The sequence below is a fragment of the Equus caballus genome, chromosome 1 (assembly GCF_041296265.1).
Source record: "Equus caballus isolate H_3958 breed thoroughbred chromosome 1, TB-T2T, whole genome shotgun sequence".
NCBI lineage: Eukaryota > Metazoa > Chordata > Mammalia > Perissodactyla > Equidae > Equus > Equus caballus.
This window is the reverse complement of record NC_091684.1, coordinates 130528879-130555916: the sequence shown is the minus strand read 5'-3', so window position 1 is coordinate 130555916 and position 27038 is coordinate 130528879. Positions and strand designations below refer to the sequence as shown.

At 39.3% G+C, this 27038-nt stretch overlaps 1 protein-coding gene across 1 annotated transcript; it reads left to right on the top strand.

The window, feature by feature from the left end:
* Positions 1-77: 77 nt before the first annotated feature.
* On the top strand, positions 78-27038 carry TSPAN3 (tetraspanin 3). Its single transcript, NM_001308961.2, has 7 exons — positions 78-309; positions 13299-13490; positions 13706-13780; positions 18324-18425; positions 19448-19600; positions 19862-19945; positions 26136-27038. The coding sequence occupies exons 1-7, from the start codon at positions 247-249 to the stop codon at positions 26226-26228; spliced, it is 762 nt and encodes a 253-aa protein (NP_001295890.2). The 5' UTR covers positions 78-246; the 3' UTR covers positions 26229-27038.

Sequence of the window (27038 nt, the reverse complement as noted above, 5' to 3'; positions counted from 1 at the left end):
TGAAGCTGCCTCTCGGGGGTGGGACTTGGTTGCCAGGGAGAGGCGCGGGGGCCCCGGGGGCACTGCGGCGGCTGCGCGGAGGAGCGAGGTGCTTGCTGGGGCCGGGGCTGAGCGACGGCGCCGCGGGCTGCGGGCAGCGCCGCGCAGGCCGAGCAGTTCCCAGTTGGGAAGCGCTGTCGCCATTGCCGCCTCGCTCGGTGAGCGCCTCCGACTCGCCGAGCAGGGCCCCAGCGGGCCGCCGGCACCATGGGCCAGTGCGGCATCACCTCCTCCAAGACCGTGCTGGTGTTTCTCAACCTCATCTTCTGGGTGAGCGGGGCCCGCGGCGCGGCTCGGGGAGGCCTCGGCTCAGGCGCCCGCGGGGCCCGGGTAGGGGGCGACGGGGCCCTGCGGCCGAGGCGGAGGCGGAGGAAGCGTTTGGCCGCGGAGGCCGCTCCGCGAGGTCCATCCCGGGCGGGGACGCAGGTCCCGGGCGCCGCGGGCGGTGAGGGGAAGCCCTCGGGGGCTTCCGGCGACCTCGGCGCCCGGGCCCGCCGCCCGGCCGGTGCTTCCGTGCCAGGGGCTCCGCGCCGAGAGGCTGGGCCGAGCCCCCGGCCCTCCCTCTGGGGCACCCTGCTGGACGGAGAGCTTTCCTTGCACGTTCTTTCAGGGCGTCAGGCTGGAAATAGGATACTCCCCGAAGAGTCAGGCTCCGCTCTCTTTGTCAGGGCCCGGAGCCTCCGCAGCTCCAGGGGCCGTCCCGAGCCGCGGGAGCAAACGGTGCAGATCTGCGGGACGCCGCCGACTCGCGCGCGAGGGACTCTGACTTAGAGCTCTTTGTGTATGGAGAGCTGGTTGGCTGGTCACCAGCCCTGGAAACTGGAAGGTTTCGGCTTGGGAAGCCAAACAGTCCTTTGACCAAGAAAACCAGTCTGTTTGCTTTGGTCGTCGGGGTGGGTAGCCTGAGGTCAGAAACCTTGGTTAGATATGATTCGGATGTCACAAGATTTTGAAAGAGCTGAGTTCACTTTTAATGAAAGCTGGCTTATGAATTTTTTTTGGACACGCCCCCAAAGAAAAGGGTGTGTATAACCACTTCGTCTTAGCTCAGGTCCTTGTCTCACTAGGGACTTTTGTCCTAATCTGTGCTGTTCTTATCACTTTCTCCACCCTCTAGTCCGTGTGGTCCTTGCATCCGGATGCATCTTATTAAGCATGTCTTCCATCACATCACTTTGTTTTATTTAAAAAACAAAACTCCCAAAAGCCTCGGCAGTAAGATAAGGTTCAGCCTCCTTCTCCTGGTATTGCAACTAAGTCCTCAATCGCCTTTCCTTCCTCGTCGCTGGCTGTGTTTTTCAGCATTTGCTGCCCTGGCCAGACTTTTCTCCCCACAGTCCCCAGGACACTCCTTGAACGTCTCCACTTCCTATACTTATGTATATTGAATGGGGATTCAACTTCTTCCCACACACATACCTAATTTGAAAAGAATCCTTTCCTTTTTACCACCTCCTCTCCCCCCAACAAAGCGTGAAGCTTTTCATTTCCTGACTGCTGTAGCCTAAAAGGATAATTATATATGATAAAGCACTTACTACACACAGGTATTGCCATAGAGTCTTTTAGGGTATTTATGGTGTGATGGAAAGAGTCCTGACTGATAGTACCTGTTCAAAATCACCCATGTGACGTTGGGGTTTCCATGATTTCTTTTTTTCCAATTAGAGCAGTGTTTCTCTTACTTTAGTTTGAGTTACAAGCCATTTTAAAAGGTAGAAGAATTTTCAGGGATCCCCAAAGGAAAAACACTCAATTAGATAATCAGATATTTAGGCGGAGACTTAGCTTGGTACCCTTTACAGTCCCTTGTGATTTTCATGGGCATAAGTGTTTGATTTGGGAAACTAATCTATGTACTATCAGGTGAATTCTAGGCAGTTCAAGCTCAGGGACTGAAATTGTTAAAGAACTGAAATATTGGAAATACAGGAGCCATTTTCTTTAAGTACTTACATTTTCATTTATTCTAAGATATCAGTTAATTCTAAGTGATTGCTCGTGAATCTTTAGAAATTATGTAAGTATATGTACTATTGGTACTTAGTGAAGAAGGTTACGTTGAACTTCAGTTGTGCGTTTCATATATGGCCGAGAGTAGTCATACTGTATAGTAAAAACGCCCTCTATCTAGTTTAGTAGAATAGTAAAACTTTTGTGAACTGTGATGAGGAAGTTAAGCAGACGTGCAGGGGAGAAAAATTGTGGCATAGAGCAGAATTAGTGCAGCACAACTGACGAAGAAACAGTGTTCCATGTGTCTCTCACCAAATGATTAGTTTAGGGACAAACTTGGAATCTGATGATGCTGGTAGTGATAACTACCATTCGAGTGGTTATTACACCCACGCACTGTGCTGAGCACTTTACGTGGAGTATCATCACAGTAACCTCATCTGGCAGGGAGTGTTAATGCTGCTTTTCTGATGAGGACCTTAACATTTACTAAGTTAAAGTAGCACTCCCAGGGTATGGCAGAGCCTGCGTTCAAACCCTGATTGTCCGAGACTCTAGAGCCTGTGTGGTATTAGAGCAAAGTGTGATTTCAAAAGATTTGGAAAGGGGAAGGGACTCATTAGGTTACATTACAGTCACTTTCTCTAAAACTTACAGATGCAATCTGTAAGGTTAGAACTTGTACCAGCATTTAAACTTCATTATTTAACTTGTGAGTTTAAAAAATTAGGTCATTATAAGGAAATACATAAAATAGATGTTAACTGGGGCCGAGTGGTTAAGTTTGTGCGCTCCGCTGCAGGCGGCCCAGTATTTCGTTGGTTCGAATCCTGGGCGCGGACATGTCACTGCTCATCAAACCACGCTGAGGCAGCGTCCCACATGCCACAACTAGAAGGACCCACAACGAAGAATATACAACTATGTACCAGGGGGCTTTGGGGAGAAAAAGGAAAAAATAAAATCTTTAAAAAAAAAAATAGATGTTAACTGGTTCTCCCTGAGCATTTGTAATGCATTCTTCAGTTCTAAGAAGTGTATTCTTATATAGTGACCCTTCCCTTGTTTTAATGCCTTAAGGTATAAGTAGAAGAAACAAACATTCCCTACGTAGAGCATATCAAAGGTTTATCTAGATTCTCTCTGGCAACTTCAGCAAAGATTTTTTAACTCTGTTGCACTGGCTCTTCTCTGTGGGATGGTAATGGCTGATTGTTGATAAGTGTTAAAGTTTAATTGCTTTGGCAAGATCTTTAAACTACACCTTTTAATATCTTAATATCCAGGTTCACTTGGCAGTTTGTTCAATGAGCTGTGATGTGGAAATAGATATGTACTTGAAATACTTAGGCTTTGCACTAAATGATCCGACAGCCAAAATTGTTAACATTGACTTGGTCTAGATTATTTTGGACAGTGCAATCTAAGAAAGTTACTGTGGAAAGGCACAGACTAAAAGGGGAAACAATTGTTTCTAAAATTCTGAAGGTTGTCTTAATGGAAATTGAGAGTTCCTTACCAAATTTTAGAATATTAGGTCTTGTAGCTTGAAAGATAATTTTGGACAAGTGAAAGGATGTACAAGTTGGATCTCTGTTTTTTATGGAGTAGCATAGCTTTCAATGTAAGTGTTATAGTGCTAGACTCATTATAATTTCTGGGAGATGGTTAGGAGTGTTTGAGGTGCATGAGTAAATTTTGAAGGCTATTGGAACAGTCATTAGCCTCTTCCATAAACTGCGCTTTTGTACCAAGGTCAGATAGGATTCTTAATTCAGTGGGTCATTTGATCTGATTCAGGAGGCCTCTTCTAAAACAAGTTTAAATCAGTACTTTTATTTTCAGGTTTTTGTTCTCTGGTAAGTTAATTGAGTACTTGATCAAGTCCCATGTTATACAGATTACCTTTACTTTTCCTACCCTATGAGAAAAACCAGTGGGCTAGTATTTATTTTGCTCATGTGTGTTTTAGGCATTATAGGAACTGCAAGAGAAAGCTTTGTCCGTGCTTGCAGAATTTGTAGTCTGGCACGTCTACTTAGGCTGTTGTTTTTCATCAGGACGCGAGGCCATAGTAACACTAAAACGTCTGTGGAGGAAGAACCACAGAAGGTCAAACGCCTTGTAAAGCCTTTAAAACGACTTCAGAATGTGGCAGCTTCACTGATCATCGTTCTCTCATGAAACACCTATACAAATATTGTATTTGAAAGCCATGTACAACCGTTAAAATTTATCTTGTCTTTAAAAAAAAATACTTTTCACATCACACTTTCCTCTACGAATACGTATAATTCAGGGAAATTGCTTTGTTAAAGAAATATAACACAAATATTTAAGCACCTACTTTGTGCTTATATTATTGATAAAGTGGTGAAAAAGTGAAGCTCTCTGTTCTTACAGAACTAACTTTGTGGTGGAGCATGACAGACGACTGTAAATAAGCAAGAAAAATATCAGATAGTGATGTGTTATGTAAGGAATTAAAACAGGGTGATGTGATAGAGTGGTTGGGTGGCTGCTTTAGGTTGGCGAAGAAGGCTTCTCCAAGGAGGTAAAATTTAATCTGGAAGATAAGAAGGGGCAGATTTTGGGGTGATTTGGAGCAGATGGAGGCATTTAAGACAAGGAACACCTTATAGGCCCTGAGGCAAGAATGTACTTGGTATGTTCAAATTACCAAAAGAAGGTTTAACTATACCTTCATGCTTTTATTTAAAAAATAAAAATTTAAGGGGCGGGCCTGGTGGCGCAGTGGTTAAGTGTGCAGGTTCTTCTTCACTGGCCCAGGGTTCGCCGGTTCTGATGCCGGGAGTGGACATGGCACTGCTTGGCAAGCCATGCTGTGGTAGGTGTCTCATATATAAAGTAAAGGCAGATGGGCCAGTCTTCCTCAGCAAAAAGGGGAGGATTTGCAGCAGTTAGCTCAGGGCTAATCTTCCAAATAAATAAATAAATAAATAATTTATAGTGAAATATTTCAAGGAAAACCTCCTGTCACAAATCTCCATATACATATTTTGTATTTTCCAGCGCATACTACACATTTGAATTGGGAATAGGATACTTTTAAACGGAAACCTTCATCTAACATCCTGGAATTTGTTTCTCTACTTCCTGTGTTTCTATCATCATGAATGACTACTCTGACAAAGAATATGCCATTGGAACACACCTTCAGCTAACAGATTTTTTTTTCATGGTTGCTTTTCAGTTCACTGGAAGAAACAGTGAACAAACCCACAAACAGTGACAAAGCTAACTTTGTCAGTAAGCAAGTTATGGTACATAAGAGGAGACCTATTTCTTCTCTTTGACAGTTAAGAAAATGAACATTTCCAGTCTTACTGTATTCTCAGTCATTTGTCCACTGACCAAGTGCCTTGTGGCTCTGAGTAATCATTAACTGAAAGAACTCATAGCATTGGGAACTTGAAATCAGCCAGGTGACCATATTTGTGAAAGCTCTCATTAGCTGAAATTTAAGGCATAGGTTATTACCTTATTAGGATATTTATCATGCTTTGAAATATTTTAATGGATTTTATTCTATAAGGTTCAATTCAGGTTAGGATTTTTTTTTTCTTTGTTGAGGAAGATTCACCCTAAGCTAGCATCCCTGCCAATCTTCCTCTATTTTTTTTTCTAGTATGTGGGCCGTCAGGTTAGGATCTTAGCAGAAAATTTATTCCGTAAAATTTATACTTGCACCACCCAAGTGTACCCTAATAATTATTCATTCAGCTTGTTGAATATCTATGCTTTACTTGCTTCTGAGAAATGCAAAAAGACATAGTCCCTGCTGTCTAACAGCTCATGGGGAGAGGGGTCAGAAAGACAGGCAAAATCATCTGATACTTGATTGAATTTAATTTTTAATTGCACCTTCCCCCCCAAAAGTCATACTCATGGACAGTCTCAAGTCTTCCTTTAAAAATATTATCATCTCCTCTTCTCGTTCCACTCTTCCTTGATAGTTTTGTAGTCAGTATATGAGAAAAATACTTTCATTTTATGTATTTGTTTTTGATTTACTAAAAAGAGTCCATAGTAAAAGCTATATTTTACATTGTCGCTGCTACTAATTAAACACATAACCCAAGCAGGGACAAACTCTCATATTATAAAGCTTAAGCACCTCAGGCTCCTGCAGTGGTAATTGGTTCTTTTTACAGTTAGAGTAGGGTGTGGAGAGAGAGGATCTCACAGCAAAATGTGTGTTTCAACTCTGTACTTCTCAGATGACTCCTGGAGCGCTACAATCTGAAAACAGCTGATTTCTATACTGTTAGAGTAATTTGGCTGTTGCAATTGGTTGATCTCCAGTTTTATTGTGACCTGAATTTTTGGGTCTTTCAACAGTAGGTATAAATTGTATTAAATAGAACAACTTTGTTAAGCTGGATAAACGGTGACTTTAAAAACTGAATACAGAAAAAATGAAAACAGGACAGAATTGTGGAACATGACCTTTGGCATCTTATCAGAGTAGTATCGGTTTAAAAGAGTTAAAATATTTCTTCTTTAAGAATAATGGCAATAATAATGACAGTGATGATAATGTTGGGAGATGGGGCTTATTGTCAAAACTTTACACCGCTCAAGTAGGACTTTATCTTTTTTTTCTACTTGCCTCCTTGACAGGTGAGACAGGTGATATTTATGGGAAAAAAAAGATAATGTGTACTGAAGGAATCAAAATTCTGTTAGATAATCAGAAAACATCTAAAGATGAGTCAAAGTCAACAGACCTGAGAAAAGTGATACTTGGGGGAGATTGGCAGGGATGCCTAAAATATTTGGGATTGAAGAGATGCCTGTTTTATGTTGGTGGTAAGAACAGATCTAGACATTCATTTGTGAGAGAACAGCAAATTCTCAATTTCAGTTATAGTTTTAAATATTTACTTCTCTGATTATGCAAGTGATATGTTTGCTTTTTTAAGGAGACACTAAAAAGTGTTTCAAAAAAACAAACTAACATCATCATAATTCTGCCACCCAGAGTCAACCTATAGTAACATTTTGGTGTGTTTTTAAAATGGTTGTGTGTGATACATGTTTTTTTTCCCCTAACACACTACAAACATGCTATTAAATTACACTTTAACAAAATGTTAAAGGGCTGTAATGTAAGTATATTTCTGGATGCCAGCGCTTTTGCTTTTGCTCCTATAATTTTGTTATAATAATTTGATGACCATGCCTTCTATACAAATCTTTGTTTCCATCTGACTTCTTTTCTTAAGGATAGATTCCTAGAAGTGGACTTAGTAGGTGCAGACATAAATGCCGAGGCTGATATATGTTGCCAGATTGCTTTCCAAATACTATTCTGTATTAATCTGTCCTCCAGCATGAGGGCCCTTCTGTCTGTACCCTTACACATCTTGGAATACTGCTTGCCTTTCTTATTAACCAATTTGTTAGGCAGAAAATGATATAATTGTTTTAATAGCTTCAGAAATTCTTGGTAAGAGTAGCTTTGATTTCTGAAAGAGGATTTGAAATCTTTGGAGTACTCTTTTTTTTCTTTTGCAGGCTTTTTTGGTGGGGAAGATTGGCCCTGAGCTAACATCTGTTGCCAATCTTCCTCTTTTTTTTTCCCCTCCCCAAAGCTGCAGTATAAAGCTGTATATCCTAGGTGCAAGTCCTTCCAGTTCTTCTGTGTGGCATGTCGCCACAGCATGGCTTGACGAGCAGTGCATAGGCCCGGTGCATGGGTCCATGCCCAGGATCTGAACTGGCGAACGCCAGACCCCCGAAGCTGAGTGTGTGAACTTAACCATTGCGCTACCAGGCCAGCCCCTAGTCTTTTTTTTTTTTTCTTTGAAAGTAAATGAAATATGTAGGCATTGGACTTGGTGAAGGAGTAGTTATGTTTAATGATATGAAGTATTTTAGCAGAGTAAGTCAGAGTTGAAACAGCATATTTGGAGTAGAGAATGTTATGGTAAGTAGAGTGCTAAACGATGTAAGGTGATTTTAAGACACTTGTAATGGCCTGAGGGTGGAGTTTTGGGAATCTTTCAGAAATGCACTGTACAGAGTTACCAATGGGTTCCTAGCAGGAGAGAAGTAAAGTATGTAATAAAATCAATATGACTGTACAGGAAACTGAATTAAATGTTGAAAGATATGTACATAAGATAGATTTCTGCTGGTATTTTCCCATTTCTGCTTTGTTTTTGCAATCTGCTTTCTTACAAAGTCTAGAGTACACAGTGCCTTTTGCCCAGTCTTTTCTTGACTATTTTTTCTCCCAACATTCTGATCACTTCTACTATATCATTTGATCCTTTGAGACAAAAATCACTCCAAAGGAGCACTTCACACAGGCAAGAAGAACTGACAGACCCTGTGCTTTCAGCTGTATGACGTCAGATGGTCCCCTCATCTTTATACTACCCTGATTCTTGCTAGTTTTACACATGAATCCATGACTACAATAGTTCTTTGCTTTATCTTCACCCAAATGCTCTGTGTTTGGGATGCTTCCACCTTCACAATTCTGAGTTTCCATACAGATACACCTTTCACAACAGAGCTGTTTTATCTCCCAGCTTGTGACCTGTCTGTTGGTTTTTCTATTGCCACATTCCAGTGATAGGTTTCACTGCGGTTGAGGTGCCCCCTTTCATTTCACATTCCTTCTTCCCTGGGAAATTAAAGAATGTAATAATAGTTTTGTGGATTTTAGCATTTCATCACCTGTTTGTTTCACAGAGGATTCAAAAAGTACCAAAACAAAACAGAAACACAAGATTAACTATAGAAAAAGCAATCTTATGTAAGGATGAAATTTCTTACTTTAAAAGAGACTTCACATTTGTGTGTACATGGTGGAGGGTAAAAGGATAAAATGAAGTATCATACCTCTGGAGCTCATACTTCTAAACTTTTATAGCAGGACAGCTTTAGTTTTAGAGGAACAGCTTGGTGTTGTGCAAAAGCACTGACTTTCCTAAAGCTTTGACTTAATTTAGAGAATGATTTTATTAAAAGATGAAGAATGATTTTGAAAAAATTATTCTTTCTATAGTTTCAGCTCTCAGCCTTTCCCTTAAATTTCCCTTCACTTCTTTATAAAAAGGGTGAATATTTTTAGTATACCGTCCTGGCACAAATCCCCCTTTGTAGGCTCAGATTTTCTCAGCGTGACTAAAGCAGTTCAGCTGTTTCCAAGTTCCACATTTCATCTCCTCTTCTATTGCACCCCCCCCCCCCCGCCTTGCCCTGCAGCTGCTTTGTTGGCAAAGCCCAGATCCTTTGATAGATCCCAATCCCATCATGACTCTTTAAAAAAAGGATTTAACCCAGCTCACCTTTTTAGCCTTTCTAATAGCCACAACTCCTATATTAAAAATCTGTGTGACTACAAAGTCCCCACACAGACTAGTTAGGAATTACTTATACCCTCCCTTCCATTTGCCATAAAGACTCTACCTATGTTTTTCATACTGATGGACTGATGGTTGGATGTCATTAAAGCGGTCACTTATTGCTGTTTTTAGATCTTCAGTTGTTACTAAGACACCTACTCTGTATTTTCAAAGCAACTGATATCATTTCATAAGTTGTTTATTATACAACTTAAGATATAAGTATTTAGTGCTAAATACAGATGTCATTAAAAGAAAATTTTGAAGTTTTCTTCAATTTGGAAACAGCCTCTATTTATGAGTATTTTGATTAATGTAGTCTCATATCAGCAATCAGTGCAGTTTCTGCTTTGGTGTGTGCAACTAATAAATTGCTTCCCACTATATGTTGTTAAAATAGAGCTCTGTTATGTTCTCAGTTCTGTATGAATTGAGTGTTGACTGGTTTGCAGCCTGGGAAAAGAAACTCCTTTCAAGTCTAAGAGCAAAGAATAGGCAGCTTTACAAATGGCATCTCCTCCTAGCCTTCCATTGCACTCATTACATGTCTGGTTATATCTACTGTTGGTTTCTTTTTCTGCCTTCTCACGGTCTCCATTTCAGATGAGTGCTTCGCTCTGGGTGGAGGGTGGCAGCCTTGGAACCATTTTCCTTGGCCCATTCCCAGGCAGCACCGAGTGTGAGTCTCCTCAGATTCTCTCTAGGTTGATAGCTTGTCATTTTATATTTAGAATGCAAGTAGTTTTTCAGTGTCCTGTGCTTCAGATTAATTATTGAGTACATATATCTTCCAGTTTCATCTTGTTTTCATTCAAATTTATGTAGGCTAAAATTTCATTTATTAGAAGCCCCAAAATGGAATTCATTTTCATTCAAGCCTTTTAAGAAAGGTTGCCTTTTAGAGTAAGAAAAGCTGAGAATCCAAAGAATGAGATGACGAGTGAAGACAAACTGGACAAAATTTGATTGATTCATATTTAGGATTTCTTCTGATTCAGTTTGAGGGCTTAAGGTGTTACTTTAGCAAAATATATGTGTGTACATGTATATGTGTGTATTTATATATCACACACATGTAGTCAAGAAAAAGTAGTATTTGGTAAGTGTTAAGTATTCCACATACTTCTGTAATTAATGCACCCAAACTGTTAAGCTATTTCTCTTCTTTTCCCTCTCCTCTACCTGCCTTCATCCCATGTGATAATATGTCCGCAAAGTACGTCTGTCAGTAGACTCTGAGGACCTTTGAACAGGCATGGTGGCTATGAGTGTGGCATTTATAAACTAATGTATTCCAGATGTGATGAATTTGGTAAACTGGATTACGTTGCCAAATCGTGTTTGAATAGTGAAGAGAAACAAAGCAAATATAAACCAAAGCTTGTGTTAGAGATGGGAGGGGATTTTTAAGGGAAGGAGTGAGACTGAGTGTGCTCAATAAATTTTGACTGATACCTGCTGTGTGCCAAGCACTGTTCTAGGTGCTGGGTGGTAACACAGGGCTGAAAGATAGATGGGCAAAGTTTGTGTCCTAAAGGCATGCTGAGATGTGTAGTTATAATTGCAGCAGTTGTAATAGATGCTCCGGTAGAGCTGTGTAAGGGGTGATACATGAGAGGACAAAGGGCACCTAATCCAGCCTGAAATGATCAAGAATGTCTTCCAAAAGCAAGAGGTGATGTTTAAACTGCATCTTAATGGGTGACAAGGAGTTCCCATGCAGATGAAGAGAGGGCATTCCAAAAAGAGCAGCAGAAGTAAAGTACAAGAATGTGTGTACATTTGGATATAACAGCTTTCTGTTGTTCAGGGTGTATGAGGGGTAACGGATGGAGTCCAAGGCTTAAAAGCAAGGAGAAACAGCTTAGTTCATCAGGGGCCTTGTTTGCCTCATCCTGATTTTAAGCAAGCTAATGTCTTAATCTCATTTGTATTTTTAACAAAAATAACTGATCACATAAAGAACGTATTATTAAGGAACAGGGAGGGTTGGAAAATAAGGCTTTGGGTGAACAATGATAAGCCCCAAATTAAGACAGAAGCACTGTAGTAGGGTTGAAGAGAAATTAAGGTATTCAAGTAATGTTTTGGAAGTAAACTTGAAGGAGTTTGGTAATTGATGGGATGTAGACGAGGGCAAAGAATATAATAGAGTAGCTCTCAGGCATCTGACTAGAAAAATTAAATGCCTAGTGCCTTTGGCCATTCTAGGAATACGAGGGAAGATTAGATAGGGTGGACAGGAAGGCAGACAGGGTTTGAGGTAGGTTGAGGGTGAGGTGTCTGTGGGACTTCCAGATAGTGATGTGTAGTTCTGAGACGATGGCCTAGGTAGTGAGCTAGTGACTGGTGATGCCCTGGCTAATATAGCCCAAGGGGAGCCTACAGAATAAGAAAATAATGGGGCTGAAGATAGAACCCTGGAGATCACTGACATTTCAGTCTGGTAAAGAAGAGTCCATGAAGAGAGTGAGCAGTGAGAGAAATTGGAAGAAAACCAGCAGTGGGGCCCCTTGGAAGCCAGAGGAGGAGAATTTTAAAAGAATGTTTTTTAAAAGTGCCTCCATTATTCTGTTTGTCTTCTCTTTTTAAAAAGTCCGCATTATTATTTTTTTAATCAAGTTACTTTTGCAACTTTACGTAAATGAAATCTTTCTTCCAGATCTGGCCATGATTCTAATGGCCTAGTGTAAGAAAATATACTTATGATGCCCAAGTTTCCTGGGTCCCCTAGACATAAAAGATAAACTGAGTTTTCATGTTGATAGGAGTTAATGGTATTTCCAGTATCATGGTGGAGGTAGTTGTCTAGTTTGAAGATTAATGGTTTATGTGTTACATTTTAAAGGATGATGAAATAATTTTTTTCCCGTGAAAGTCTCAAAGTGCTCTACAAATGATAACTCATTAAGCCAAATGCTTTAACACTTAGCCTCCCACTGCATTTGATCCTTCACAGATAAGCAAGTGGCTTTGGGCTGTCAGCATCAAGCTGGTAGACGACGATAGCAAAATGGACAATGATAGAGGAGGATGTATGTAAAACTTTGCAGTTGGAGGGTGGTGTCTGGAGCACCAGCGGAATTAAGGCATATCTGTTCCATGACTTGTGCATTCGCTTTCCCTTTAGATGCCCTAAACCTTCTTATTCAAAGTGTAGTCCAAGAACCAGCAGCATCGGCATCACCTGGGAATTTGTTGGAAATGCAGAATCTCAGGCCTCAAACCCCAGACTTACTGAATAAGAATCTGCAGTTTAATAAGATCCTCAGGTGATTCCTTCCTGTTCATGTTAAAGTTTGAGAAGCATCATTCTAAAGAATAAATAGATGTCAGGATTTGCCAAGTTCTTTAGTAACTGGACCTGCTGGCTTTACCGTTTCACAGTCTCAACTAGGACAGTAAGTTTTTGGGAAATGGATATCATGGTTACTATTTATTATTATATTTTCTTTCTCCAAGTGGGTGGATAGAGGTTAAAAATACAGGTTCTGAAGTCAGATTGCCTGAGTTCAAATCCTGGCTCTGCCACTTGTACCTAATTTCCCTGTTTGTTGAGGGCAACTACGATTAGCAAAGGCTTACCCCTACCACCCCCCAGTCTGCCTTGGACATGTGGTTTGGGCGCGCGCGCTCGCGTGTGTGTGTGTGTGTGTGTGTGTATTTTCATTCTTATCATCAGTGTTACTTTTGAATTCACGGTTTCTGAGCTGAAAAGTAGGTGGAGTTTGGAAAACTTTTCAACTTTAGTCAAATGTTCTCACCCACTGAGTAATAGGAGACTTTTCAGCTTCACTGAAAAAAAAGTCTACAAATAAATTGAAAAGTGATGGGAAATCTCACTAAATTGTAACCTATTAAGAACATTTTACTAGCTGGGCTTCGAGACTTTTACCAGTGCTCTGAGCTTGTTTTCTACAGGGGGCAGCTGGCATTTTATGCTACGTGGGAGCCTATGTCTTCATCACTTATGATGACTATGACCACTTCTTTGAAGATGTGTATACTCTCATCCCTGCTGTTGTGATCATAGCTGTAGGAGCCCTGCTTTTCATTATTGGGCTAATTGGCTGCTGTGCCACAATCCGGGAAAGCCGCTGCGGACTCGCCACAGTAAGTTAGCGCTTCACTGACCACATGTGTCATCATAATACGCGGGAATATTTCGTTTGTGTTATTTGATTGAATTGAGCATGAAACTCCATAGAACAAAATTAGCACTTGTCTTAAACTTCTAGCAGTTATCTCAGATAGTTTTTTTTAATCAAGAGAGTATTTAGAGCTATTTTTTTCATTTGTATTTAATTTTGGACAATGTTTCCTTACAGTTTGTCATCATCCTACTCTTGGTTTTTGTCACAGAAGTTGTGGTAGTGGTTTTGGGATACATTTACAGAGCAAAGGTATGTTGTCTACTGTAATTCATGTGTTTTAAAAGGTGGTTTTAAGTTTTTCAAAGGAAATAGAACAAATTCATTTTATCAGAGTAAACATTTTCTTTTGCCTTACTTAAGTTTAGCCACCGCTTTAAAAATCTAAAGTTATTAGAAATTACAGAGAACTGATTGGTGGTTGCCAGAGGGGATGGGTGAGGATTGGGTGAAATGGGTGAAGGGGGCCAGAAGGTGCAAACGTGCAGTTATAAAATAAATAAGTCCTGGGGATGTAACGCACAGAATGGCAACTGTAGTTAATAATACTGTAACACATATTTGAAAGTTTCTAAGGGAGTAGATCTTAAAAGTTCTCATCACACACAAAAATTTGTAACTGTATGGTGACAGAAGTTAACTGCATTTACTGTGGTGATCACTTTGCAATTATACAAATAGCGAATCATTATGTTGTACATCTGAAACTAATATAATGTTATGTGTCAATTATGCCTCAATAAAAAAAAAAGAGAGAAATGCATTTAGTAAACACAAATCCAGGTTCCTGGCTTAATAAATAGTACATACTAGAGAACTGAGCTTTTGTTTTATGTTTAAGAATATGGCAACATTTCGACCTCTTCTTTCTGAATTGTTCTTACCACTGAAGGTGCTATGTAGACATCAAAGATTGTGTTTAATGTGGATTCTGATTTCAGGAAATCTGAAAGCGTAATCGATTTTTTATTTTGGTTGTTATGTATTTTTTTCCTACAATAAGTGTATTATGTGCTCTGTCAGTTGGGGTCTTCAGAGAAGCAGATGCAAAAATGGAATTCAATACATGGCTTCTATCAGAGGAAAGCCCGTGAGAGAAAATGGGGAACGAGCCAGGACTGGCTGAGAGCTGTCAGGCCATGATGCAAGTGTAATCCCAAGTACTTGTTGGTGTAATTATGTAGCCAATTAAATATTGACTAAATCTTTGAACAAATGAATTCATGAAAAAAGAAAACAAAATTGAATAATCTGAAGCGACTTGGTTAAAAACAAATAGAACTAAAACATATTTTTGATCAAATCAGATATAAGTAAGTTCACTGTAGAAGTTGAGGGGAAATTTATTAATACTTAGTAGAATTCTATACTTTTATTATGTTGCAGTGTTTCTGCAGTTTAAAGAAACTAAAATTGGAAATCATTGTCAGTGCATTAAGGATGTGATTTGTGCAAAACAAATGATAAAGAGCTCGAATCAATGGATCCTATGCAAAGAAAGGACTTACATCTTAAGAATGGTGTAAATATACATTTCTTTTATTTTTTTTTTACTGGGAATGATTTACCCTGACCTAACATCTGTTACCAGTCTTCCTCTTTTTTTCCCTCCCAAAGCCCCAGTGCATAGTTGTATATTCTAGTTGTAGGTCCTTCTAGTTCTTCATGTGAGCCACTGCCACAGCATGGCTCCTGACAGATGAGTGGTGTGGTTCCGTGACCAGGAACCAAACCCAGGCTGTCGAAGCAGAGCACGCCGAACTCTAACCACTAGCCATCAGGGCTGCCTCATGAATATACATTTCTATGCTTTAAACTAAATGAAAATGTTTGCTGTTTTAAAAGTCTGTGATTTAATGGACTTTCTCAGTTAACCAACTACTCCTGACCATGAGAGGCTTCTACATTTGTTAAATGCAATAGTGAAAAAAAAGATGTTCCTGGGATGGAGGGAGTACATGAAACTCAATTTAGGGTCGCAGTTAGGTCCTTTCATTCCATAAATATTTGTTAGGAACGGTTTTAGAACCTTGTCAAGAGCCAGCCCTGATGGCCTAGCAGTTAAAGTTCTGTGAGCTCCACTTTGGCGGCCTGGTTTGGTTCCTGGTTGTGGAACCACACCACTCATCTATCCATAGCCATGCTGTGGCAGCGGCTCACATAGAAGAACCAGAAGAACTTACGACTATACACAACTATGTACTGGGGCTTTGAGGGGGGAGAAGGAAAGGAAAAATAAGGAGAAAGATTGGCAACAGATGTTAGCTTAGGGCAAATCTTCCCCTGCAAAGAGTATATAGATAAAAATTTTTTTAGAAAGAACCTTGTCAAAATCATTGATGGCCTACTTTGGTTTCATATCTGTATTTGACAAAGCTATGTATGTGTATGTATATAAATATAAATGTATATATTAATTAGTTATATGGTATAAATGTCTGGACCCCAAAAGATTTTTCTACTGTTCCATATGTTCTCTACCTAAGACATGCTAGGGAATATTCCACTATCACCTACGTTACATTTCAGCTCTCTGCTGAAGGAAGGATTCATTTTAAAATGGGATTCATCCAGGCCCACCTCCAACCCCAGGCTTTTTCGTGTGGTTAATTTGTTTGTGTAGAGGTGCCAGCAAACCCTTAACTAAACTTTATAGGTATACCCTAGTGACTTCCACATGGGGGAGGTGTTTTAGCCCTTTATAAAAATCCCTTCCAGAGGCTTTTGTAAGATCTGATCATAATTCTCTTTCCTCATTTGAGGCAAGATAATAGAAACTTAAGATCAGTAAGCAAGCATAATTTCTGGACAAGATAGATTTCTCACAGGAACTTGGCTGTCTGTTTTTTCCTTATTGCACCGGTACAATGTATCTTCTAAAGATCTGGCCCCTCCCACTCTGAATTCCTTGAAAGCAAGGCAGCCATTTTTGAATGTTCAGCAATAGGAAGGTGCCTGGCATAATAAATGTTGTAAATTGGTAGATCGATTGAATGAAAAAGAAAGAAATTACATATCAAGACTTCTAGTCTCATTTAATATAGGGTTAGTTCTACTACTGTTCTAGTTTGTAGGTGTTTTTGTTATTAGTGCTGTTGAGTAGATTCCAACTCCTGGTGACCCTGTGTACAGCAGAGTGGAACCCTGCTGGTCTTTTTGTGCCATCCTCTCACCTTCCTTGCTGTTTCAGACAATGCTTCGGTGCTATGCATGGCCAATTTTTTTGGAAATGAGTTGCCAGGTTCCTCTTCCTAGTCTGTCTGAGTCTGGAAGCTCTGCTGAAACCTGTCCACCGTGGGTGACCCTGCTGGTATTAGAAATACTGGTGGTATAGCTTTCAGCATCACAGCAACACACAGCCACCAAAATATGACAGCCGACAGATGGGTGTTGTGGTTCTCTGGGAAATGAATGTGGGCTGTGGTGGTGAGAGCACCAAATCTTAAGCACTAGACCACCAGGGCAATTAGCAGGTATTTAATTTTCTTTAAATTAATTCAGAATGAGCTGAAAATGAATAGTCGGTCAGCTGAGAAGTTTGTTCAAGTTTCCTTAGCCCACAGATTCTGTATATGGGAGAGTGAAATCGAAGTTTTCTAATTTCTGTTTTAGAAGAACTAAATTGAGGATTTCATTTTCCATTACCTTTTTTTAAAAGGTGTTAGTCCTGGACATAGAAAAAGATGATTGTGAGTTGTGATCCTACTTTCTCCCTCCGTCCTGAGGAACCAGATCCTGCCAACTTGAGCACCAAGACAGCTGTTGCCAACCACTCTCTTCTTGCCCCTCTTTCCTCTTCCTTGGTCATTTCCTCTTCTTTTCTTTCACCTTTTATTTTGCCAGCTTTTGCTTTCTACCTACACTACCATTCCAGGCTAGATAGGCTTCTTTAAATTAATTAATTTGGGTATAACTGTACAGCCATGATAAAGGCATAATAGAATTATTGTCATTGTAACTTACAGTTTTAAGTCAAATGTATGATATGCCAATTTAATATTCAAACCATGGATACGTGGTACCAGGCAACTATGCCAGAAAAAGAATGCAGTGGATTTTACCCGGACTTGTGATCTGTTTATCGGTTTTATAGTCTCATCACATCACTGATATATAGTTACTAAAGAAGTCTAATCATCTTAGAAGGGTAAGGAGAATCTGATACAAGCATACTTTATTAAATGATACTTTCTTGCCACTTTAGTAATTGGCAGCAATATATTATGAAGAGTTTATTTCCTGTCTCCTCATTCACATACGTTGAACCTGCAGTTTTTTCATAAACTGACACTTCTAAGGACTGATTTTTTACCTACTGATTACTTTTGTATATTTGGCCTAGTCTAAACATTGAATAAATAAAATGGAAATTATGTTATTTGTCCCAAAAGTATCTTTGTGAGAATGTTTCAGGTTTTATTTTTACCTCCTTTAGGAAAGGAAAATGAATAGGTCGAATCCACTGAAAACTTATTTGAAAAGGAAGCCGTTCCGTTTATAATTTAGGACATTCTGTCAAGGCTCAACTGCTTTCTCTCTTGAATAGATTGTTAGCCTGCCATCTTGCAAACAGTCTTCTCTTTGAATGCTTTTAAATCTATGTGATATGATATATCTGACTTTTTACCTGAATGTTTATGGAGACAGGAAGGGAGAAAACTTTTTTTCTTACAAGAAATTCACAGAGGTATCTGGCAACTTTGCATACATGCCATTTAAATATTTTAGCTAGAGCCTTGACTAATGTTAGTTTTGCCACTATTTTTAAAGGACTGAATACTTTGTTTTGACTCAGGTGGAAAATGAGGTTGATCGCAGCATTCAAAAAGTGTATAAGACCTACAATGGAACCAACCCTGATGCTGCTAGCCGGGCTATTGATTATGTACAGAGACAGGTGAGCTCTCCTGAGGTGAATTCGCTTTTGAGGGCCAATCACAGCTGGGCCAACGTTGAATTCACTCTGCTGTTACTGTGTAGATTAGCCATGTGCCTTCACAGCCATGGTCAGCTTCATGATGTGTCCATTGTTTTTGCCTTTGGTAACCTTTGAAGTTACCAAAACTTCTCCCTTGAAAAGCTTTTTCCACCAGCACCTAGTCAAAGCCAGATAAAAAACATCTGACTTCCACCCCACCCCCCCCAAAAAAAATTAGCCAGAGAGGTGATAATGGGAGAGAGATATGTGTCACAGGAAAATTGGGAGTCCAGAGATGAGAGGTCTTCATATACCTTTAGAAAGCAAAGCCAGAAAAACTGTAAAAAAAAAAAAAAAAAAACAACAACAACAACACTTGTGAACAATTTGAAACATACATTAAGGTAGAATAAGAAAAAATTATTGTGAGCAATTTGCAGTGTACATTAAGGTAGAGAGAATAGTATAGTTGATCTTTGTACCCATAAACGCAGCTCAAAAATTGTCAACCTTTTGTCAATCTAATTTCTTCTATTACCCCCACGTATCTTTTGCTAGATTTTCTTAAAGCAAATCCCAGGCATTTCAGACAAAATATATTAAACACTTTGTCACTGGAAATGATACTTAATTTAGAACCAGATATTTAACACATAAGATAGTAAGATTTTTCTTAGCTTGTGGGCCAGTCAACTCTGTGGGCAGTGTGCTTTTGATATGGTGATTCTAGAGCCACTAGTCATATGTGGCTATTTAAATTAAAATTAAAAATTCAATCCCTTAGTTCATACTAGCCACATTTTAGGTGTTCAATAGCCTCATGTGGCTAGTGGCCCACCATGTTGGACATGCAGATGTAGAACATTTGTGTCATACCAGAAAGTTCTATTGGACATCACTGGTGTAGAGTAGCTTAAAGCTCTGCAGTGTGTGGAACTCTAAAGTTCAACACAGGTGTATGTGTTTTGTGAGGAGTAATATCTTATTCTCTTTTCTGCTAGCTGCACTGTTGTGGAATTCACAACTATTCAGATTGGGAAAATACAGACTGGTTCAAAGAAACCAAAAACCAGAGTGTCCCTCTTAGCTGCTGCAGAGAGACCGCCGGCAGCTGTAATGGCAGTCTGGCCCACCCCTCTGACCTCTATGCTGAGGTAAGTTTGGTTTCTTGGCCAAGACTTGAATCTAGCCTGGTAACCTCTGTGTGCATTATCTCTACCTGGAAATTCTTTTCGACGCTTTTTGTTTATCCTTAATGCTGTTTTATTTTACTGTAAATTATTTTTAAATGCATTGTTATCTTTTTCTCTTTTAGTTTCTGTCGTTTCCATTTCTGCCAATGAGCAGGAATATGTGACCTTGCAACTTCCACTTAAAAAGAAAATTCTGATGAGGATGACTTGTGTGTTTTTCAGGGGTGTGAGGCTTTAGTTGTGAAGAAGCTACAGGAAATCATGATGCATGTTATCTGGGCAGCGCTGGCATTTGCAGCTATTCAGGTAAACACAGCTAGCCAAGAAGTTGTTATCAGAGAGTGCTGATTCTCTGATGTCAAACAGAAATGGTTTTAATCACTAAGTACAGTTAATCTTTGTGTATATAGATAATTTGGAAATGATTGCGGTACCAGCCACCAGTTTCCAGCATCTTCCATTTCCTGCCTCTAGACCTAGACCCAGAATGGTCCCAAAAAACCAGAGATCTGAATGGGGGGACCATGTGTGAGGGGACTCTATGCCTTATTTTCTTGACTTGATTAGTGAGTGACCTGTTCAAAATACAAACTGCTCTCATAGTGTATTCTTAAGAGATATTTTAATAGAACTTCACAGAATTTTTAAAAATTGTACTGCTTTATTTCAGTTTGGAAATGGAAAGCTGTCTTTTGTGTGTGTGTGTGTGAGGAAGATTTGCACTGAGCTAACATCTGTTGCCAGTCTTCCTCTTTTTCTGCTTGAGCAAGATTAGCCCTGAGCTAACATTGGTGCCAGTCTTCCTCTATTTTGTATGTGGGACAACGCCACAGCATGGCTGCCGACAAGTGGTATGGGTCCGTGCCCCAGACCCAAACCTGCAAACCTGGGCCGCTGAACCAGAGTGCACTGGACTTAACCACTATGCTCTGGGGCTGGCCCCAGAAAGCTTTATTGCAGTCTTTTTTTTTTTTTTTTTTTTGTATTATTTCTCCTTCTGCTTCTTATTTTTGTGTCCTCAAGGGTTTTATATGTTCATATATATAAATGAAGAATTGGTAGTACAACACTAGTCTCTTGTACTAATAGGAGCAATTTCATTGCTTTACAGAAAACACCTTCAAGTAAAAACTGAGGTTCTAACCTCTTCTGTATTTGTGGACTTAGTTTTTTCAAACCGTTAGCCATTGAGGAGTTCATGATACCACTTGGCACATCTGGAAGTATACAATGCCGTTGTTGGTAGCTGAGGGGACTTGTTTTCCCAATTCCTGCCAGTGAAAACAGTCATTTCCCCCCTAATAGTATCACGTACAAAATAGGTGGTAATTGTTTAATTGCCTCTCACTTTATCTACTCCCAACCCCTCACGCCCACATTATCCCTCACCCCTACCTGAAAACAAATAAGAAAGATAGCTATTTTTGCTCAGTACAGCTACTATTTCTGGTTTATCAGGGTTATACAGTATATCTTAGGAATTCTGTTAGAAGAATGCGTTAGAGGAGTCTTAAACTGAGAATAGGGAACTATTTGAAAATCCTCTCCATCAGATCTAGTTCTCAGAGTGTTCGTTTAGTTCTTGAAATACGCTTCAGGCCAGAGAATCTATTTTAAGAAAGTGTAGGTATCTTTTAATTGTTAGACAAAACCGGTGTAATTGCTAGTTTACCTGTAAGTTGCTTGGATTGTCTGCTCTCTGTATAATTGAACAGAAGGTAGTGTATTTAATGGAAGAAATTTTCTTATAAGCTTAATTTATCAATAAAAGGCTCTAGTTCCGGTGTTGACCATTTGTGGGCCAAATCTCTCCCACCACCTCTTTTTGTGTGAGCCACACTCATTTGTTTGTGTATTGTCTATGACTGTTTTTGTGTTACAGTGGCAGAGTTGAATGGTTTCCGCAGAGACCTGTTTTGTCTCTTGTTCACAAAGCCTAAAATATTTACTTTTAAGGAAACATTTGCTGACCCTTGCTCTAGTCTAGTTAAATGATCTAGGTTTGAGTAGTATTGAAATGATCAAGAAAGAAAAACTGAAAAATGCTAGTTAATTATTATAACAGGATTTTTGAATATAAGAGAATAAGATTTTAAAATTTTTACTACACCTCTTATTTTGTTGGCTTATTAAAATCAGCAAGATATTTCACTTCTTTGTATGTAGTCAGCCTCTTAAATTAACAAATGATCAATTATGAATTTTATATTTAAAAGGTCTGGTCACAATAATAGACAAAAATCTAGGTTTTGGTTTGGCAAGCTCTTAAGTATCGCTATGGATAAGGCTTGCTGCTCAAACAATATGGGAAAAATGGGAATTGTCAGTCTTTGGAGTCTTATGAAGTTGACATGTCCTCAGGATGAGGTGATCAAGAGCAAACTTTCATAGAGAATTGTTTCCCAAGGCCGTGTTGCCTTTTTCTGGTGTATATGCCAAGTGTGAAGGAAATTGAGACTGCTGTTTCCTTCCTCCTTCTTCTTGACTACCAGTTATTCATTAAAATGAATTAAAATACATAAGTGAATAACCCTTCAGCTTGGGCCCCCAGATAGTTAAAATCAAGTGGCTTGATTCTGACACACTTTAAAAAAAACGTTCCAAGTAATTCTTCCTTAAAAGCTTAAACCAAAGCTTGAGAAGCTAATTCTTGCTTAGAATGGCTAAGATTTTTATTTTTTAATTTTGGAGCAATTAATCATAATTAACTTTTTGAAAGTTTTTTAAATTGAAAATACTCATTTGATAAAATTTTTTTCAAATCGTATAAATTTAGTAAAAGGTAATCCTCCATCTCAGTCTTGACCCCAGATCTTGAGTTCTCCCTGCAGAGAAAACCACTGTTACCAGTTTTCTGTATGTCCTTCCAGAAGTAGTTTGTGGATAGACAGCATATAATACTTTTTATGCAAATAGAAGCTTATAGGATGCAATTTTGTACCTTGCTTTTTTTAAAAATTGAAATAATTGTATATTCACATGCAGTTTTAAAAAGTAATACAGCCAGAGCCCTTGTATGCTTTGCCCAGTTTCCCTCAGTGGTAACTACAGTATATAATAACCAGGTTATTGGCATTGATACAATCCACCAGTTTTATTCAGATTTCTCATTTCTATGTGTGCATATTTAGTGCTATACAATTTTATGACCTGGTAGGTTCCTGTATCCACCACCACAATCAAGATACTGAACAGTTCCAACACCACAAGAATCCCCCCGGGTACCTTTTTATAACTAACTGCACCTCCCTCCCTCCTGTGCCTCCTCCCCACATACACTGGCAACCACTAATCTGTTCTCCATTTCTAACATTCTGTCATTTCAAAATATTATATAAATGGAATTATGCCATGTGTAACCTTTGGTATCTTGCTTCTTAAAAACAAATTAGTAGTATTCCATTTTGGGGGCATACTTTATAACTTACGTAATCTATATTAATGGGCATTTGTGTAAGTCTTGCTATTACAGAAATGCAAGTAGTATATCCTCCATATGCATTTGCGAAGTCTATAGCAAAAATTTGTGGGCATGAAATTGAGGAGTCAGAGTATATGAGTGACTTTTTGATAGATATTTCAAAATTTTTCTCAGAAAAGAGTGTTTCCTGTGTGCAGTTCCAATAACCTTGTATGACAACATTTCCCTATAACACCACCTCCATAGTATATCATAGAACATTTTAATCCTTGGCAGTCCGTTTTTTAAATCACCACTTGCCTCTGTATTTAGTAATAATTTTTTGCTGTTGCTCAGTGTTATATTTGGGGTAAGTGCATATTAGTTCTCATGACTTATGTATTGCAGGGGAAAATTTCATTGCAAGGAATAACATCAGAGGTAAAATATTTGTGTAATATCTCCAAGTCTATTGTTGGAAAATTTCAATTATAAATGAAATTTCAGTATAGCAAAGCTTTGGAAATGGGCCTGTGTAATACTTAGTGATGAGGTTTGGACTACAATAAGTTACTGTGCAGAGCTTAATGTTCTTAAACAGACTCGTTCCCAAGTGTGAGTAGGGTTTTATCAAGCTTATTTAATTGTTTTTAAATGAATACAAGTTGACTTAATTGAAATAAAAGTCAGGAAAGAAATGATACTTATTTCAGACCCCATTTTAAGAATACTGACTCCTTCTGTAGAAGTTAACCAACTTGAAAGGAATGTTAGGGAAGTGGGATGGGAAGAGAGACTTTTTCCCCCAGCAAATCAGTAATTTCTGAGCTTAGTATTTTTATTGCTCAATTTAACATTGCCTGGGAATGTAATTGTGTCTGATTTTGTAGCTGTTCTAAGAATGTTTTGATGTACAGTGGATGGAAATGTATTTCTTTAGGAATTAGGTACTAAACATGTCTAGAATTGGCTTAAGACATTTTGTAAACTTTCAACAATATCCACTTTTAAATTGTCTTTGAAGTGCTTTGCGCTAGTAAGCACTCAGCAAATGCTGATAGGATAAAACTGGTGGAGTCAAGCAGCAAGTATCTATCCTGAATGGGTGGAATACACTAACTGAGGGCAGAAATTTATACCATGGAGAATTCGGATTGTGGACATTCTTAATCTCCATATATGTGTCTTGTTAGTAATCTTCCACTTCAAACTTTGAGAGTCTGTTTATGGATCGGGTACATTTTGTTGAAATTAGATTGACCCCATATGTACAGAGGGCCCTGCCTTTTAAAATCAAGTAACTGAGACCTTTCACTGTCAATGAAAAGTTAGAACAGCAAATTTTTTTTTTAATTTTCTCATCTTTTTTTTTTATCATTTTTTATTTTTTTTCCTTTTTCTCCCCAAAGCCACCTGGTACATAGTTGTATGTTCTTAGTTGTGGGTCCTTCTAGTTGTGGCATGTGGGATGCCACCTCAGCGTGGCTCGACGAGCAGTGCCATGTCTGCTCCCAGGATTCAAACCAACGAAACACTGGGCCACCGCAGTGGAGCGCGCAAACTTAACCACTCGGCCACGGGGCTGGCCCCAAGAACAGCAAATTAACTTATTCTTATTTAGCTCTTTGGTTACTGTTTATATTTTGTAAGAAGCTAGGTCAAAAATTCTAGAATTTTTTTTTTATTATCTTTTTAAATTTTTTATTTTTTTAAGAGATTGGCGCCTCAGCTAACATCTGTTGCCAATCTTCTTCTTCTTCTTCTTCTCTTTTTTCCTTCTTCTCCCCAAAGCCCCCCAGTACATAGTTGTATATTCTAGTTATGAGTGCCTCTGGTTGTGCTATGTGGGATGCTGCCTCAGCATGGCTTGATGAGCAGTGCTATGTCTGCACCCAGGATCTAAACCTGTGAAACCCTGGCCCAGCAAAACCCTGGGCCTCTGAAACAGAGCATGCGAACTTAACCACTCGGCCACAAGGCTGACCTCTAAAATTGTTTTCTCTTTGATCCAGCTTAATCCTCTTGCTTAACCAAAATAATATGGCATGACTTTATTACTATTCTAGTTTGCTACCACAGAAGGATTAGGGCTTATTAAAATAAAATGATGATGAAAGAGTGACCTCTAAAAAGTAATACCACAGAGCCAAGCCTGGATTTCAAAAATAGTAAATAATTGTGAAAGAAACAAAAACCTTGACACTACCTTTTTTGGCATCAGGATTAGTTTTCCGCCATAGGGCTTTTGGACTACTCATGTACTGAATTTTGTGGATTGTTATAAAGCCCATCTCCCCCAAATCCAGATGCCTCAAAAGACCACCATTAAATTTCCTCAAGACATATGATCTTGATCATTCTACTCCCTAGACCTTTGCTGTCCAGTATGGTACCCACTAGCCACATATATCTAAGTTTAAATTAATTTAAATAAAGTTTTAAAAAATGCAACTCCTTAGTTGCACTAGCTACATTTCAAGTGCCCAATAGCCGCATGTGGCTAGAGGCTACCATATTTGACAGCTCAGATATAGAATGTTTCCATCATTGCAGAAAGTTCTTTTGTAGAGCTCTGCTCTAGATTGACAGCGGGGGTGGCAGTACGAGAGTTTTGATTCTCTGCTGGCTTCATAAATTGTTCTTAAGTGTGAGGCAGGGAAACTAAAACTTGGCATTTAGACAGTTCTTCAAAAAGGAAAAAGATAATATATTCATTAGAGATTGCTTCTGTTACTGTTGTTACTGCTTTTTTAAAGTTTTTTATTTTTCCTTTTTCTCCCCAAAGCCCCCCGGTACATAGTTGTATATTCTTAGTTGTGGGTCCTTCCATTTGTGGCATGTGGGATGCGGCCTCAGCGTGGCCTGATGAGTGGTGCCATGTCCGTGCCCAGGATCCGAACTGATGAAACACTGGGCCGCCACAGCGGAGCACGCGAACTTAAGCACTCTCCCATGGGGCCGGCCCTGTTGTTACTGCTTTTTTGATGATTTGAGGTCATTGAACTTTGAAACAGCTCCATTGCCAACAAAGAAACATACACTAGCTATAAGAGGGTTTTCAGCCTTTTTTTCTCCACTGTTGTTTTCTTCCCACAGCTGCTGGGCATGCTGTGTGCATGCATTGTATTGTGCAGAAGGAGTAGAGATCCTGCTTATGAACTGCTCATCACCGGCGGAACCTACGCGTAGTAGAAAACTCAAGCCTGAGCTTTTCAGTCTTGTTCTGATTTGGAAGGTGAATCGAGCAGGTCTACTGCTGTTGGCCTCCTGAGTTCATTTAGTTAAAGCACATGTACACAGGTGTTGCACAGAGCAGCTTGGCTCTTCATGTGCCCACCTACTTACCTACCCACCCATGACTTTCTTTTCCCCATTCTAGCTGACTCTCCATGTCCCTAAGTTTTTAAGTACAGCGGTAAATATTCTAATTTCAGAACCATTTGTGAGTTGCATAGTGTGGTAGAATTAAAGGAGGCTATGGGCCTGCTTCTGTTACCTCCAGGCAATTATGGGACTGCTGCCGAAGTATCACCATGTCCTTTCAGTCTTCACAATGGAGAACTCTTGGCCAAAGGTTTTTGGGGGAAGAGAGAGCAAGCCAGCTGTCTGGTCAAAGTTGACAGCAGATGATGCCACTCATCAGTGTCCTTTTAAAAAATATATGCTGTAGTCCAATAAGATAGCAACTGTACAAAATGGCTAAAATAGATTTTAGAATCATACAGTGTGTATCTTGGTTCATCTTCAAAATCAGACTGATCTTTGAAACTAGCGATTTTTAATTAAAGCTGGCTTTGTAGGAGGAGTATAATGTATGCACTATTGTTTTTAAATGGTTAGTGTGAGTGTATGCGTGTTTTTGTATGACTCAGCCCATTCATCATAGGTCTGAAATTTGTTAGAAATAATGTACCCCTGTAGACTAGCAAAATAGTAGTATATAAATGTGATCTCAGTTGTAAATAGAAAAATCTAATTCAATAAACTGTATTACCCCTC

Excerpts from the sequence above, each read along its gene's own strand:
- TSPAN3 (NM_001308961.2), top strand. The coding sequence starts at position 247 with ATGGGCCAGTGCGGCATCACCTCCTCCAAGACCGTGCTGGTGTTTCTC. Across the intron at positions 13,781-18,323 it reads GATACATTTACAGAGCAAAG|GTGGAAAATGAGGTTGATCG; the intron begins GTATGTTGTCTA and ends GTTTTGACTCAG. Across the intron at positions 18,426-19,447 it reads TTGATTATGTACAGAGACAG|CTGCACTGTTGTGGAATTCA; the intron begins GTGAGCTCTCCT and ends CTTTTCTGCTAG.